Source organism: Pristis pectinata, chromosome 6 (assembly GCF_009764475.1).
Source record: "Pristis pectinata isolate sPriPec2 chromosome 6, sPriPec2.1.pri, whole genome shotgun sequence".
NCBI classification, from domain to species: Eukaryota; Metazoa; Chordata; class Chondrichthyes; order Rhinopristiformes; family Pristidae; genus Pristis; species Pristis pectinata.
This window is the reverse complement of record NC_067410.1, coordinates 44729150-44747286: the sequence shown is the minus strand read 5'-3', so window position 1 is coordinate 44747286 and position 18137 is coordinate 44729150. Positions and strand designations below refer to the sequence as shown.

At 42.7% G+C, this 18137-nt stretch overlaps 1 protein-coding gene across 1 annotated transcript in view; it reads left to right on the top strand.

Annotated features, from left to right (window-relative positions):
- Positions 1 to 18137, top strand: part of itpr1b (inositol 1,4,5-trisphosphate receptor, type 1b) — a 440649-nt gene that overhangs the window by 120007 nt on the left and 302505 nt on the right. The window contains 7 exon segments of the mRNA XM_052018719.1: positions 23 to 109; positions 2579 to 2737; positions 3824 to 3922; positions 4734 to 4817; positions 8652 to 8798; positions 9389 to 9493; positions 9580 to 9624. Coding sequence (XP_051874679.1) covers positions 23 to 109; positions 2579 to 2737; positions 3824 to 3922; positions 4734 to 4817; positions 8652 to 8798; positions 9389 to 9493; positions 9580 to 9624 — 726 coding nt within the window.

Sequence of the window (18137 nt, the reverse complement as noted above, 5' to 3'; positions counted from 1 at the left end):
ATGTTTGTACCTGTCTCTACAGCATGCTTCAGATCTGGAAAAGAAGCAGAATGAATCAGAAAACCGGAAGTTGCTTGGAACAGTCATTCAATACGGCAATGTTATTCAGGTAAGTCCAAGACAGGTTGATGGTGTCACGCCCATAGCATGGTTCTGTGCTCCTATTCAATGTGCTACTGTTCTGGTCCCGTGGCCATGCAGCTCCCCGTATCCCAGAGGTATTGCAATCCCTGTGGTCCCTCAAAGTGGTGTGGGTTGCAAATGGCAATTAAGATGGTGGGATCTGGGGCTCTGCCCCCAGACTATCCTGATGGCTCTTTGACAGTATGTGCTGCTGATGGCTTTTCCAGCTGCCTATACATCTTCAATGATTGGACACATCTAAACGTGGCTGAAACGCAATCAGAAAAATGCTTTTTAAAACAAATTAACTTGGTTAATCTGCACAGAGGTTTGTTTTGTTTTTAAAAGCTTTATTTGTGCTTAGCTTTCTTAATAGAGAGTTGGCAACCCAACTAAAATGGACCATGCTGAATGCACCAGCGATGGCAATGTAAAGCTGTGGGACCAGGTGCAAAGTGCTCAGCACAGTCAGAAAATGGACTTAGTGATTGGGCTTGTGCCAAATCCTATTTAAATTTTGCCCTTTTAAACCTCCCTAATCTACTTATTAACAGGAGGAGGTCATTCAGCTCCTCAAACCCAGTATGCCATTCACTTTGACTTATGCTGATATGCACCTGTTCCTTTTTGCTCTGTGTCAAGTGGATAGCCTTGCATCCTGGAAATCTGTGCCCCTCAACCACAAGTGCTCCAATTGCCCCTCTATTCCCATTCTCATCTGGAACTAGGTCTCTATGGAGCAGTGCCCTGCCCTTTTCAGTAAGTTCACTGATAAGTTCAGGGGTGGAGCAAGAGGTTCGATATGCACATTGCAGCTAGCCAGCTAACCATAAGATGTTGTTTTTTGTGGGTGTTGCTTCCAAAAAGTGTTTTCACAGTTTGTTGTACACTCTAGTTGTGTTGAAAATAGTAGATTAAAGAGAAGGCAAGTAGAGTTCATTGTTATGTGCACAAGTAGCTGAGATGCAGGTACAATGAAAAACTTGCGTGCAGTAGCATCACACTCACATGGGTGAGTACACCTTCTGAGGATCTGAAACAAAATACCCAGAATTCTTGGGAAATCCTAGTAGCTTAAGTGGGATGTTGGGGTTAATGCGTAACTTCCATCCAAATGTGATGAATCATATGGAAGTTGTGGCTGGGTAGATCATCATTGCGTAATTTGCTTAGATTGGCATCCAAGTCTGTGTTTACACAACAGCTGTATGTTACCAAGACGTGACTGGTTTTTGCACCATTGCTTGTACACCTGTCAAACCAGGCTTGCCCCAGCCCGCAACAGAACAGACCTTGCTCTGGGAGTGGAGAGAACTTCTTGCTCTGGATCTGTGATAGTGCGACTGTTCAGTGAAACTGCTTTTGCATCCTATACTAAACTGTTATAAAGACAGTTTAAAGAGAAATTTCTAATGTATCAAATCCCTCAACAGATTGTTCTTAAGGTCTCTTAATATAGATGTGATTTGCGTGTATGTGAATGATTGATTGGCTTAGTGTAATGTGATTTCTGTGTATGGGTAAATGAGCTTTGTTGCTATTTACCTATGTAATGTTTGGTACACAAAGCCACTTGCGCATACGCACGTTATCTCTAACTTTCTCTAAAGGCGTGTAATGAAGTCCACAGTATGCCCATGGTGGTGTGGGCAGATTGCATAGACCAGTTGGTTTCTCCTGTCCGGTATTTGTGCGCTTTCCTGTCTGCGACTAAAGAGAATGTATCGGGTTGTGGCCCGATTATATGACAATTAAATGCAAGCTCCTAAAATTGGGTGCATTAAATAGAAAACTTAAAATCAAGTGTGCTTTGCTAGCATATTAAAAACCACTTAATGTATAATAAGCGGTATGTGAACTAAATAGCTCTAATTGTAGCATAGAATATCAGGTTTGTCAGCTCTAGTTGCAATGTGAAAACATTATAATTAGCTGGCTGGCCTCCGGAGAGGTCAACACACTGCTTTAACACAGTGTCATCAGATTCTTCTTTCTTTTCTGTCCTGCTATATTCCTGACCTTAGCTGGGTCAGATTATCTTGAGGTCAAAGAGATTTGGTGGTAGTTTCATGTCTTCCAGCACTTGACGGGAAATGGCAAACTTTTGTGTGCAAGTACAATGTTAATTATGCCCCTTAAAACTCCCCAATCTAGTTAAGATAAGGAGGAAGCCATTATGCTCCTCGAACCTTTTCATTTGGACAAAGGCTGAGTCCATTTACAGACCCCTTTTGCTCCATATTACACCTAGCAAAAAATCTGACCCTCTCATCCTTGATTGCTCCAGTTGCCTATGCATCCACAGTGTGATCTGTAACCAGGTCTCTGTGGTGCCATTCTTGCCCTATCCTGTCTCTACCATGGACTCCAGTGGAGACCCTAGTGGAATTTCCAAGTAAAACTACTGATGCCAGGGCTGTCGCTAATTCACTAACGTGACCTTATAACTCTGTAGTTATTGCACCTGAAAAGCAACAAGTACCTGACTGTGAACAAGAGACTGCCAGCCCTGCTGGAGAAGAACGCCATGAGGGTTACACTGGATGCTGCTGGCAATGAAGGATCCTGGTTCTACATCCAGCCGTTCTACAAGCTGCGGTCCATAGGTGACAGTGTAAGTAGAAGACTTGGGCTAGGTGACATTGAAGCACAGAGTAACACTAGCTTAAACCACAATGGGGCAGGATTCTTTTGACAAGTAATCGGATTTGTAATTTTGCTTTCAATGTGGCTTCAATTTGATTTAATTTGCTCTCTGAATATTGCTCATAGGTAGAGAGGTACGGCAGAGAAATAGGTCCATCGAGCACCCATTTTTACACTAATTCCACCCTAACCCATTTCGTTCTCCTTGCATTCCTGTCAAAGTCCACAGATTCTGCCATTCCCCTGTGCACCAGGGACAATCTACGGCAGCCACTGATCCTACCAACCCACACACCTTTGGGATGTGGGAGGAAACTGGTTTACCCGGATGAAACCTGCACTATCTCAGGGAGGATAAGTGAGCCCCACACAGACAACACACAAGGTCAGGATTGAACCTTGGTCTATGGAGCTGTGAGGCAGCAGGACTATTAGCTGAGCTGTTGTGCTATTTTTGGTAACACTGGACCATCCCTTGAGAATATGGTATTAAAGTTATAAGCAGTATTTAAACCAGATCTCTGTTTGCTGCCCTCCCAACTCTAGCTCGTTTAGATTTTGAAGATCAGAAAGGTTCTTAGCTTTGATTCCCCCATGCACCTGGGGTCTCTCTGGGGGTAGTGATGGGTGCTGTGGCTTTCAAGAGAAAGGGTGACCCACTCCTAATTGATGTCAATAACCCCCATTGGAATGTTGTGCTTTGGTGCAGAGAAGAATTGTGCTTTACTGCTGTGTCACTGTTGCCCAACATCCCGTCAACGTCCTGATGTCTCATTGGTCTGAGATGCCATTAAACACTCAATTGTATTCAAAGGAGGATTTAGCATCTACTGTATGGGCCAAACAAGGAGAAAACTGGCAAAGTAAAAGGCAAACTGATGAAGTTCAGTAGGAGCATATAAACCAGTTACCTCTGTGTAATGATGTATTCCAGAGAACCTTTAGTCCAAAGAGCCTGAGTTGAACATCCTGTTATCAAATAAATATGCTGGAGCAATGAAATGTATATTCAGTCTTAAACAGTTTCTCTCTTCCTCCCCCCCCCCCCCCCCAGGTTGTAATTGGAGATAAAGTGGTGCTGAACCCGGTTAATGCTGGCCAGCCACTTCATGCCAGCAATTGTGAATTGGTTGACAATCCTGGATGCAAAGAGGTAAGGAATAAAGTTTTTCTATTTGTACAGTGACACCAAATCTCATGGGCTAGTATCTATTATCCAGTGGTTATTTTGTGTCAGAAAGCTGTAAACAAACATCCAGCAGATAAATGAGGTATTAATGTTTTTAGTGGGACTGAATGAGGGCAGAAATTTTACCTAAAGGTCAAGAGAATTCCATGTGCTTCAGAGAGGCATCAGGTAATACCATTAGACATTTAATCAGCACTTGAATCAGAGAAACAAGGTGGTTTATTATTTGATTTGAAGAAACGCTCTCTGATGTACCACTTGGTCAGTACTGCACTAGAATATCAGCCTGGAGTAAATGTTCATGCCCTAGTGTAGGGCTGGAATCAACAACCACCTCATACTTGAGGGCTGTCAAATAAGTCAAGTCTGTGCTGATGGTACAGTTTACACTAGGCAAACTGGGATGATAACAGTTTCCATCACTGTTTGACCTCTCAATTGCAAGTGGGTCGATTTTATGAAGGTGTTCATATTCTGGAAATGCCTTGCTTATACTGATTGGGAACACAGGTTTTGTGTGAGTGGTTTGAGAAAACTGAGGTGAATGGTTCCTGGCAATTGGTTGAGTGACGCTGGAGATCTTACTACCACTTTAATATTTCTCAATATCTATGACTCACTTTAAAGAAAAATATTAATCTTTATACACTACAATAAGCAATAGCTAGCTGATGTCGCTATCTATCAAGTGCAATCAATTTCATTGACATTCTGCCAAAAACCCACCTCAAACAGTTTCTTTAATCAAGATATGCTTGCATGCTGTCTGTTCCAGGTTAACTCTGTGAATTGCAACACTAGTTGGAAAATCGTTCTGTTCATGAAGTGGAGTGACAATAAGGAAGACATCTTGAAAGGGGTGAGATGCTTTGCACTGCTTACAATATACTTGGAATGAATCATAAACATTAGCGTGACATTTTCAAATGGCTTCAAGAAAATTGTGTGAATTTATTTTTTCCTCCTGGCAGGAGCTGTTGAGGTTGTCCAAGCAACCTGCTCTTCTTCTGTGATCTTGGGGTCCAAGTCCATAATTCCTTGAAAATGGCAACACAAGTAGATAGGGTGGTAAAGGTGTATGGCATGTTTGCTTTCATTGGTTGGGCATTGAGTCAGGAAGTCATGTTGCAGTTGTATAAAACTTTGGTTAGGTGGCACTTGGAATATTGTGTGCAATTCTGGTCACTCCATTACAGGAAGAATGTGGAGGCTTTGGCGATGATGCAAAAGAAATTCACCAGGATGCTGCCTGGATTGGAGAGTATTTTCTGCAAGGAGAGGATGAACAAACTTGGGTTGTTTCCCTCTGGAATGGTTGGGGGGAGACTGAAAGAAATTTGAGAAGCGTAGATAGCGTTTTTTTTTCCCTCCTGGTGGAAATGTAAAATACTAGAGGGCTTAGCTTTAAGGTGAGAGGGGGAAAGTTTAAAGGAGATATGCAAGGCAAGTTTTCCACAGAGTGGTAGGTGCCTGGAATGTAGTGCCGGGGAAGTGGTGGAAGCAGACTTGATAGTGGCATTTAAGAGACACATAGACAGGCACATGAACATGCAGGGAATTGAGGGATATGGATCGTATGTAGGCAGATGTGATTAGTTTAATTTGGCATCATACTTGGCACAGGCATCGTGGACCAAAGGGTCTGTTCCTGTGCTGTACTGTCCTGAGTTCTATGTTACTTTGGATGATGAGGTTCGATAATAGCCACAATGTTATTCTAGCCAAGGGTTCCATGGAGGGAGAAACGGAGTTAATATCCTAGGTCCTGATGAAACATCAACTATTTCTCTCTCCTCCACTGCGGCCTGACCTGCCGGGGATTTCCAGCATTTTCTGTTTTTACTTCAGATTTCCAGCATCTGCAGCTTTGTACTTTTACATGTCTGATGAACCTTTGCTCATAACCCAGGCCCTTGCTGGCTGTGGTTATGCAATGCAAGTAGGAACACTAGTGGACATTGTCACCATTGTTCTGGAATTTCCAGATCCTAGGTGTATGCCACCTCTGCAGCACAATTCCATGTCAGCAAAGAATTAAATAGAAAGCTCTCATTTATATATCAGAGCAGCACAATGGCACTTGGCAGAGATGCTGCCTCACAGCTCCTACAACTTGGCTTTGATCCTGACTTCTGATGACTGTGTAAAAATTTTCACGTTTTCCCTGTGACCGCATGAGTTGACCACATGGTTTCCCCCACATGTTCTGGTTTACTCCCACACCCCAAAATATGCAGATTGGTAGGTTAATTGGCCACTGTAAATTGCCCCTGGTAAATAGGTGAGTGGTAGAGTCTGGGCTGCAATAATAGGAATGCAGAAAGAATATAACAGGAATGGTGTGAATGAGTGGTTGGCATGGATTTGTTTGGCTGAAGGGTCAGTTTGTGCTGTATGACCCTAACATCTTGAGACAGCCCAGAGTTCTTTCATTTGGTCATCTTTTGAAGCTTGGTCACTGTGCTAATCATTTAAATGTGACGTCAACAGAGCCCCACGGAAAGTCACAGTTTGCTGATGATACAAAGGTTGGTGGTGTTGTGGATAGTGTAGAAGGTTGCTGTAGATTACAACAGGATATTGACAGAATGCAGAGCTGGGCTGAGAAGTGGCAGATGGAGTTCAACCCGGATAAGTGTGAAGTGATACACTTCAGGAGATCAAATTCGAAGGCAGAATACAAGTTTAATGACAGGACTCTTAGCAGTGTGGAGGAACGGGGATCTTGGGGTCCACGTCCATAGATCCTTCAAGGTTGCCACGCAGGTCAATAGGGTTGTTAAGAAGGCATATGGAGTGTTGGCCTTCATTAGTCGGGATATTGAGTTCAAGAGCCACAAGGTGATCTTTGCAGCTCTATAGAACTCCGGTCAGACCACGCTTGGAGTATTATGTTCTGTTCTGGTCACCTCATTATAGGAAGGATGTGGAAGCTTTAGAGAGGATGCAGAGGAGATTTACCAGGATGTTGCTTGGATTAGAGAACATGTCTTATGAGGATAGGTTGAGCGAGCTAGGGCTTTTCTCTTTGGAGAGAAGGAGGTTGAAAAGTGACTTGATAGAGGTGTACAAGATGATAAGAGGCATAGATCAAGTGGACAGTCAGAGACACTTTCCCAGGGTGACAATGGCTAAAATGAGGGGACATAATTTTAAAGTTATTGGAGGAAGGTATAAGGGGGATGTCAGGGGTAAGTTTTTTTACACGAGCGTGGTGGCTGCATGGAATGCACTGCCGGCAGAGGTTGTGGGGGCAGATGTATTAGGGACATTTAAGACACTCTTGGATAGACACATGAATGATAGGAAAAAATGTAGGGCTACGTGGGAGGGAAGGGTTAGATCTTAGAGCAGGATAAAATGTCGGCATAACATTATGGGCTGAAGGGCCTGTGCTGTGCTGTAGTGTTCTATAAATGAGATGATAAGCAGAGAATCCCACTTTTTAAAAGTGGTATTGATTAATGACTGATATCACCTGGGTGCAGGAAAGAAACCAACCTCTTCTTCAATGTAGTGGCGTGGGATCTTTTGCTTTGACTTAAGAGTTTAGGTAAGATCTCCAATTTAATGTCTCATCTAAGAGAACACTTTCGGTATAGCAATCCATCAATCATATGGTGGAGTGTAAACTGCATTTTGTGTTCCAGCCAATGAGAGAGATCTTGAGCTTACACCTAATTGTGAGTGCCATGCACTGAGGCAGTTGACATCCAATCACAGTACAGTTACACTTGTGCATTTTGCTGCTTCCAAACTTGAGTGTGTAACCCAACCCACCCTCCCCACTTGGGAGGTGCCAAAGATTGCAGGGAATCTGAGTCTTTTGTAATATTAGAATAATTCAGTTAAGTTTACACAATGTTAAAATAAATGGGAAAATTATAACCTAGGGCTCGAATTCTCCAGCTGAAGGGTTGCTAGCTCTCTCTGGGAATCCCTGAATTTCCTCGTCCTTGAAAGGAGTGACGTGATGTCCTCATGAGTTTACAGGAGGGGTGTGTATTATATCGATCATTGCTGCTCTATAGACTAAGCTATGTGCCAGGTTTGAGGTCTTGATCTTCAGACACTTGGCCTCAGGTGGCCAAAAGCTGTGGTCGTGCATCGAAGGGTGAAATTCATCATCATCATTGTCTGACTTTGAGAGCTGAATTATTTTCCATATCACAGGAGCCATGTTTTCCCAGTATACCAGGAAGTAGTGCTTCCTGCCTTCTGTACTGAAACAGATTTGAAGGATGTTCTCAAAGCCTCTTAGGTGGGTGGGGGGAATATAACTTCCCCCTTCCCCCACCCATCAACTGTTGGGAATCCCTGGCTAATGACTCTTCAGAACAGAGAAGCAATGTTTGTTATGGCACTGAGAACCTAGATTCCCTTTGGGAGAATGCCGAATGAGGGTGCTGCCAAACAAGCTCTGCACCTGTCTGTTTTGTCAGGCACCACACGTGATGGAGTCTGTTGGTCCCACATTGGCCTCAGCTGCCTCGGTCCCAGAAATCAATTCATCCTCTATCCCAATGGGCTGCTCAAGGTGACTTTATTAATTGTGAATAAGCAGGTTTTTTTGTCCACAATGGTTAGGAACCACTGCACTTAAAACAAAAGCACACAACCCTGGTTGAGGGTATCTTGGTCACAAGCCATCAAAATATTAATGACACTGTTTTGGTTTTACCCTCTCTCATAGGGTGATGTTGTGAGACTGTTTCATGCCGAGCAGGAAAAGTTTCTCACCTGTGACGAATATCGGAAGAAGCAGTATGTATTCCTCCGGACCACAGGGCGGCAGTCTGCTACATCAGCAACCAGTTCCAAGGCATTGTGGGAGGTTGAGGTACGACGTGGTGTTTTGAACCAGAGCCTGTTTTATTAAGGTGATATTTGCATTGGGAAAATATCTGCGTGAGATGAAACTGGTGCCAGTTGAGGTCTGCTATGGACATGAGTTAATCAACAAAATCCTTTTTTTTAATTCTCCTCCTCCTCCCCCAACCCCCCACCAAGCTTTCAGCTCCCATGTGCCAGTAGAATCCTAGACCCCAATGAGCTGCTGGGATTGATGGTCCAGTTTCCTCAGCTCAATTTGATGGCCCCTGCCAATCCAGACAAGCCCAGTGTAAATACATAAATGGCTTGAGTGAAAGGATGCAAGACCCAGTGTATAATCTTGCAACTTTCCCATCTTCTGGCATCCTGTTCCACTATTTTCCCACCTCTTTTAAAAAGTGTAATTTAATGTACTTTTGAAGTATCATTACCATTGTAATCTCATTCCTTCAGGAATCTGACAAACTGCGAGGCTGCTTCCAGCTGGTGGATATTGGAGTGTGATCTGTATTCCATGCATGCTTACATTGTATGGACAGAAAGGGAGGGATTCAGAAATAAAGGTCTAAAATTATTTGTGCCTTTGTTGTATTGTAGGTCGTTCAACATGATCCTTGCCGTGGTGGAGCAGGGCACTGGAACAGTCTCTTCCGGTTCAAGCACTTGGCCACGGGCAACTACTTGGCTGCTGAGGTTGGTGATGTGAGTGTTTCTTTTACTTCAAAGTTTTCAGTATTAATTAAATTTTGATATCCTCTGCAAGATCTAATATAGAATTGTTTTTCTAGGCTAACCCAGATTACCAGGAAGAATGTCAAGAATCCCGATCATCGGTAAGTGAAGTTCACGTCATTGATGTGGCAACGATGCAGGACATTTTAGCACTGCATTCTCTTGAGTGGTGTCACAATCATAGTCAAACATCACTGAAGCAGGCTCTTTGGCTCAGTCTATGCCAGTCATCAAGCACCCATTTGCACTAATCCCATTTTATCATCCCCACATTCCCATCTACTCCCCTCCCCCACCCATATTCTACCACCTACACAAGGTGGGGGTCAAATTTACAATGGCCAATTCATTAAGCAAACCACACATCTTTGGGATGTGGGAGGAATCTGGAGAACTTGGTAGAAACCCCTGCTGTCGTAGGGAGCACATGCAAGCTTCACACAGATGGCACTGGTGGTCAGGATTGAACATGGAGCTGTGAGGCAGCAGCTGTACTGGTCTCAACCACAGGTATTTCCTGAAAAGCATTCTTATTCCCCAGGTTTTTAGTAATGTCTTCAGATGTGGAAGTATTGTATTTCATGCCAATTATAATGCTTTCAATGAACTTCATTGGTGTAAACGCCCCACAGAATTTAAATTGTCATGACCCTGTGATAGAATTGGATAACCCTCCAACTTGAAAGGTAGATGGTATTGATAAAAATGACCTTCTGCAATCAAGTTTAAACATAGGAACAAAGCAATTGCAAAATGAAAAGGGATAAGATCCATTAATTTGCATTCAATCACCCCAACATATGACACAACTACAATGACTTGTTGACTTGCCCTAGCAATCAATCACAATTGAGTAGTGTACAGAACATCCAGAAATGGGAAACAGCAGTGGCGAAGAACTTCAGGAACCATAGATTCAGAATGGCTTATTGTTCTCAAGCATGCTCTACTTAGCATGTCAAGTTTCAGGTTTCACACTTGTACCAGAGCCAAAATATTGTCTTGTGAAAGATCTTAAAGCATTCAAGAGGGCCGCTTATATCTGTTAAAGAGAGGGCCAGTAGTGGGGAAAGTAGATTTGAAATGCTAATATATGCAGATTGAAAGATGAGAGATACTTCTGGAGGTGAAGACTGATCTGTTCTCCAGAAACAATTTACCAGCCTAAGGGGTTAATTGTTGTTCAAGGAAAGAGCCCTTTTTCTTGGTAAATAAAAGTGCAGCTTCTATTTCCTAATCCACCATACTACTTCACAGAAACTATGCTCAACCATGGGGAGGTCACATCTGACAAACTTGATCGAGCTTTTGAGGAGATGAAGATAATTGATAAGGGTTCAATATACATGGACTTCATTAAAGCATTCAGCAAGATTCCTCATGGCAGGCTGATCCAGGAGGTTAAGCACATGGTACCTATGGAGATTTGGTAGATTCAATTCAAATTTGGCTTGGCCGTAAAACAGGGTTGGTGGTGGAGGAGGGGTGTTATTCTGACTAGAAGTCTTGTGTTCTGCAGGGATCAGTGCTAGGTACTCTGTGATATAAATTGGACAGAAGTGTAGGGGGAGGCTGATTAGTAAGTTTGAAGATGGTATGAAAATTGGTGGATTGTGGATAGGAAGGTTGTCAAAGGATATAGCAGCATACAGATCAGTTGGCAATATGAGTGGTGAGATGGCAGAAGGAGCTTAATCTGGACAAGTGAGGTTTCCTTGTGCACTTCCTGGAGGATGGGTATCGGTATCCATCCTTCATTCACTGCATTTTCTGTTGAAATTAGTCTGCTGTTACTGGGAGAAAGTTGCTGCAGCTGAAAGCTCTTTTTGCCGAAACAATATCTGCCAGCTACAGGGTTGCTGATGTAATAAGAGGCAATGATGCACGACAGAAGTTAATTGCCACTAAGGGGGGAGAAAAGCAGGTCAATGATGTTGCAGCCAATGGCTGATTGATATATATGTGGTCAAATTGCTTAAGCTCCTTGAAGTAATGGAGAGGGTTATGTTGGTTGTCCTTTTGCTGATATTATGAAATTGACACATTCCCACATAAATACTTTGTAAATTATAATTTGTGAGATTAGTGTGGCAGTGTAGATATTGATTTGGCCTAGAATTGGTAAGCAGACAATATGCATTAGTAAGAAGGATGGTGTGGGGGGAGGGAAGGAGGAAGGATTGATGTTCTAGCCTGAAAAGGTGATGGAGGCAGAAACCTTTGCATTTGAAAGGTACCTTGATGGGCACAATGGCAATATCTGGGAAGTGAGCAGAATTAGTCTTTGAATCACAGCTCAAGCAGCCCACGTTTAATTCTGACCACTGGTGCTGTCAGTATGGAGCTTGCACGTTTTCTCTGTGACTGCATGGGTTTCCTCCAGGTGCTTCAGATCCTCCCTCATCCCAAATATGTTAGGTTAATTGGTGACTTAATTGCCCCTAATAATGAGTGATAGACTTGGGGGGGGGGGGGGGGTGGAGAAGTTGATGGGAATGTGAAGAGAATAAAACAGGATTAGTGTAAGTGGGTGCTTGATAGTTGGCAGGAACTCATTGGGTCAGAGGGCCTGTTTTCATGCTGAGACTCTTCTGACCAAACCTGGAGTCCATTCCTGGCTGACACAGTCAGTGAGCTGAGTTTTCCTCCTGCGTAATAGATTTCTGTAAGTCTATGATTCCAGTGCCCTCCATGGGTAACTTTTATTGGTATATTGCCTTTCCCGTATGTTGATGACCTAGACTTGGAAATGCTCACTAAATGTCATACACAAAATTTGGAGAGGGCTGAAAACTTGGAAATATAACTAACTGTGAACATGCTGATAACAGTCTCGGGAGGCAAATCTAGCAGCAGTGGGAGGGCACCTGGCAGCTCAAACCTAACAATGAAGTGTGAAGTTGGTACACTTTGGAAGTTTTGAGGAGAGGTGACTGATTTTAAATAGCGGTTTAAAATGGGGAGGGAACTGAGCACCTCGTGTGTACTTCAATAATAAAATAAGGAATAGGAGTGGACCATTCACCTCCCACCAGTTCCCCTCCCCACCTCCCTTCCCTTTATTCCATGCTCCACTGTCCTCTCCTATCAGATTTCAGCCCTTTGTCATTTCTACCTATCATCTCCTAGCTGCTGACATCATTCCCACTATAACCTCTCCCCCCCCCCCCCACCCCATTTGCCTATCATCCCCCTTGCCTGAATCAAACCTATCACCTGCCAGCTCTTATTCCACCCTTTACTCCACTTTTTTACATTGGCTATCTTCCCTCTTTCTGGTCTGAGTGAGGGGTCTCGACCTGAAATGTTGACTGTCCATTTCCTGACCCGCTGGGTTCCTCCAGCATTTTGTGTTGCTCCAGATTTCAGCATCTGCAGTCTCTTGTGTCTCCATTTGTCCCCTCATGCCTGCTCAGTCATTCAATGAGAGCATGGTTGATAGTTCACCTCAATACTTCTTAACTGCTTGTACTCCTTGATTCTGTTAATGTCCAAAGATCCATCTGTATCTATAATGTAGGAAGCTCAGTTTATTCTCTTAATATCCAGCATAGCAGGTTAAGAAGATTTTAATCATACCCTCCTTTTGAATTTGGGGTAAATAATGGGATTCTGTTAGCATTGGCAGGAAGGAAGCAGAGGGCACAAGTAAAAGGCCACGAAAGCAGTTATAATTTGATTTGCATTGTGTGGGAAGGTGATGAAAGCAGATTCAATAATGGCTTTCATAAAGGATTTAAGTAAGTAACAGGAAGGTGTAAGGGCTGTGAAGAAGAATTGGGGGAATGGGTAGCCCTTTCAGAGAAATGTTGCAAGGCTGATGAGCCAAGTGGCCACTGCCTTTACTAGCTGTATTGAGAGAGATGCCAGGCCATATACAGGTAGCAGGAAGAAGATGTGGAAAAGCATCAAGTTTCAATCTATTGCCTCCCCTCCTCCCAGCTATCAACCTCCACATTCATTGGTTATTTGATCATGTTGTAGTTTTTGGATGAATTTGGACTGCTGACATATTGGGTGAAAGGATGTGTAGCCTAAAGATGCTGGTTCCTGGAATTGTGATGCGGATTTCCAGTTTGATACCTGCTTCATTCTCGGAAGTCTTGCTTTATTATCCTTGGGAATGAATACATCAGGGTATCAATCGATCACTCGGAGCCATCACAATCCCCTTGTAATTTAATGCCCATATTTGCCAAGGGGATTTCCTAGATGGGTAATCAGGAACAGCATTTCCCATAGTTTTCCCTGTCCCTTGGCTCTAGATGCATTCAGTGTTACCTTGCCCGAGACCTCTGAAGCCAGATCTGGGGAATGATGTAATCCGAGCAGCAGGGGGAGCAGTTGCTCTTTCTCACTCTGGTGCTCCTGCTCACTTGCATATTGGTCTTTTCTCATCTCCAAAAAGCTGTTCTTCAGCTGCTCAATACACGTGAACGGGTGCCGTGGCAATCTCACTTTTTAACGTGGAGATGACAGTACTCATCTGTTCATACAAAAAACAACTAAAACAATCGGTTCCAAACAGCTACTGGATTTTAAGATAATTGCCAACAGAAATAGGATATTATTTGGCAGCAAGGAAAAAGCCAGTTTTACTAATTGTACATTCATCTTTGCAATCACCAACTGCATGCTGAATCTGAAGCGCAATGGTGTGCAACGTTGTCGATGATGAGACTACTGCATTTAATGGATGTAGATTTATTTGTGAATTTAACTACTGTAGATCTTTTATTCACTTTACAGTGGTAAATGGGTTTATAATTGTCACATGTACCAAGATGCAATGAAAAACTGTTTTGCATGCCATCGTATAGATCATTTCATTATCGAGGGAATACAAGGGAAAACTACAGAATGCAGAATAAATTATTAGTTACAGAGAAGGTGCAGTGCAGGCAGGCAATAAGGTGCAAGGCCATAATAAGGTTGATTCTGAGGTGATGTGCACATTGCTAGGAAGGTCAGCATCTATTGCCCATACTTGATTACCTAAGATCATGATGGTGACCATTGTGGTCCCTCTGGTGAAGGAACTTTGCAATGCCATTGGATAGAGAGTTCCCAAATTTGGACTCTGTCACATTGAAAGAACAAAAATGTATTTTCAAATCATGATAATGTGTGACTTAGAGTAGATCTTGTGGTGGTTGTGTTCCACTGCCCCCACTGACCATGTCCTTCTCGATGACCCAGGTTGTACGTTTGGAAGAAGTCATGACTATTTGTTGCAGTGTATTTTATAGGTGGTGTACACTATATTTAATACTTTAAGGTAGTGACAGAATAGTAATTATATGGATGACTTTGTCTTGGATGGTGTTGACTCGAGGATTACTGGAGCTGCACTCAAATAAGCAGAGAGTATTTACCTTGCTTTGTAAATGTTAAATTGTCTTTTGGAAATTGAGAGGTGAATCTTTTACTGCAGGATACTCTGCTTCTGGCCTGCTTTTGTAGCTGTCGTTTTTGTGGCCAGTCCAATTTGACTTTCTGGTCACTGGTGATCCCACATTCCTGGTGTAAGGGTGGGATTTGGGGTTGGTGGTGGGGGTTGTCATTGACAGTCGTATGTCAGAAGAATCTGGTCAGATTCCATTTTAGACAGTCCAGGGGCTGAGGGTGCTCTCCTCAATGAACAACACCTGTCTCTTTTGTTAGAGATGACTCCAGATTTCCCTGATTTTCATTTCACTGATGCTCTTTGATGCCACACTTGATCAAATGCTACTTTGATTTCATGGGCTTCATTTGCACCTTGCCTCTGGAATTTGGCTGGTTCATTCTTGTTTGGGAAAGGCTGTAAAGATGTCTGCATCTGAGCAGGCTATCAGTGAATAAGTACATCTTGATAGCACAGTGCAGGTGATCACAAATTCCATCATGTTGCTGGGAGGATGGTGTTTCGGCAGTTTGGAGTTGTCCTTTTTCTGAACAGGGTATACCTGTTGCATTGCCCTCACTGTTGGATAGATCTGGATAGACAGATCACTATTATAACTACTGGAATGGAATAGCTTGGATAGAATCACAACTAGTTCTGAAGCACAAGTCCTCAGTGTTGCAGTCTGTCAAATGGTCCTGAAGCCTTTGATACATCCAGTGCTTTACTAATGTTATATCAAACGCATCAAATTAGCTGAAGGTTGGCTTCCGTGATGGAGGAGTTCTCAGGGGGGTGAAGCTGAGAGGAATCATCCACTTGGCACTTATGAAGATGGGTGCAAATGCAATCTTGGCACATAATTTTGTCTTTTGCACTTGTGCTGCACTACACTATCACAAAGGATGGTGATTTTCTTGGATTCTCCTCTCCCTGTCAGCTGACAACTCAAAATGGCAGCAATCTGGTTATGGGGAGTCACTTAGCTCTGAATAGTAACTTTTTTTTGTACAGTAGTTAGAATTGCTTGATTTTTGCTCATTTGTGTGAACATTGGATAAAGGAGTAACTTCAAGTATATTTAAAGTCAAGGACTAAATTGGTAGTTTATTATTGTCATATGTACTGAGATACATTAGAAAAACTACTTTGTTTTGCATGCTACCTGTACAGATCATTTTGAAACAACAGTACATCAAGGCAGTACAAAGGGGAAAAGCAATAACAATGCAGAATATAGTGATACTTGCAGAAAGTGCAGTGCAGGTAGACAGATAAAGTGCAAGGGCCATGAGGAGGTAGGTTGTGAGGTGAAGAGTTCATCTTGATCAGACAACGGGATAGAAGCTGTCCATGAGACTAGTGGTGCATGTTTTCAAGCTTTTTATCTTTGATGGAAGGGGAGAAGAGAGAATATCCTGGCTGGGAGGGGTGTTTGATTATGTTGGCTACTTTCCTGAGGCAGCGGAAATTGTGTTTGCATGGAGTTCATGGAGACCTTTTAGTGAGAGACTGAGCTGTGTCCACCACTCTCTGCAATTTCTTGTGGTCTTAGGCATAGCAGTTGCCATACCAAGCCCAGATTAGATGCTTTCTATGGTGCATCTATAGAAATTGGTGAGGGGCATACTAAATTTCTGTAGCCTTCTGAGGAAGTAAAGGCACTAGTGTCTTTTCTTGGCCATAGGTCTATGTGGTTGGAACAGGACAAGCTGTTGGTGATGTTTACACCTAGGAACTTGAAGCTTTCAACCATCTCCACCCCAGCATGATTGACACATACAGGACATCTGCTCTGCCATGCTCCCTGAACACAACAACCAGCTCTTTTGCTGACATTGAGGGAAAGGTTGTTATCAAGACACTATGCCACTAGGCGCTCTATCTCCTTCATGTGATCCTGCTGCTTGTATCCTATTCTGCTCTCGTATGTGTCTTTGCTGCTAGCTTCCTGAAGCCTAGAGCACCTCAGCCCTGCCATGTCCAGTGCAATCCCAAACCCTCTTGAATTATTTACTCCTCAAGTCTGGACACTCATTGAAGGTTTTCCTTTTTATGCCTGGTCACCTTTGCATCAGGGTGTTCGACTACGTTTCCACTTCCCTTCTGAAACCATGCATTTTTCTTCCTTTTAAATGCTTTCCTTGTAAACATTTTACCCAAGCATTTGCTCAGTCCTTTGGCTCCATTCCAATATTTTCTCATGTGCCTCTGTCAGGCCATATGACATTTATCAGGATAATTTGTAGGTAATGACCTGCTGTCCCAAGGTGGAAACTATCATTAGACTTGTGCTACCAAATTTCACTCTATGAATACTTCAGCTATTTGATTAAATAAAAATGGCTTACGTTGTGGTATTATATAAAAATGATCCTGCATTGAAGAACAAGCTGAGCATTCATAAACCTGATTGGGATTTTGTTGTTTTCCACTTGACTTTGAGGCCTGTGTGTTGTTGCTTTTTTTTTGAAAGCCATCATAATCCATTCATCTTTTAGAAACTAGTATAATAGGTGAAAGGTCAAATAGATAATAGTAATAGCAGTGTGTTTATCCTTTGTTAGTTGTTTCAGGGAAGTTTGTGAGAATTGGATATCATAGAATGTCGGATGAAATAAATACTGTTTGCCTGTTGTCATGACAGATGCATATCAAATTGATCTCGTGCTAGATCTTAACTAAGCTAGCCTCAGCCCATCATATGACTGTCCTTATGAAGGTTGAAGTAATTGGACTGGGTTAAATTGGGAAACATGTTTAAATGAAATAAGTTGGTATTTGACAGTTGTAATATACTGACAGCATTGATCTTGGAACTCCTGGCTTAACTGTGAGACAAATCTTCCAGATGGCTGAACATTTAAGTGCTTTCTTTGGGTAAAGGGTAAAGTGCCTTCAGAACTATTGGCTTCAGGCCACCTTTGTTACTGGCAGTCTGAACGTCACCTGATAAGTACACAATAATAACCCCTGGGTAAGATTTGTCAGAAATGCTTGGGGTGAAATTATGAGAATGAATTTTCAAGGAATTAGAGGGAAAGAGAGAGATTTGCTGTTGATTGGTGGGGTAGAAAACAAAGATTGCACCCTGTAGAGTTCCATCCTAGAATGGTGGTGTGTGTGTAGTTGCTGAGAGGGCATTGTCCTGAAAAAGAAAATGTGAAATTCCTCCATGAATTCCTAATGCTACTAAACAAATCCTCAGGGAGATTCTTGTAAGCAGTA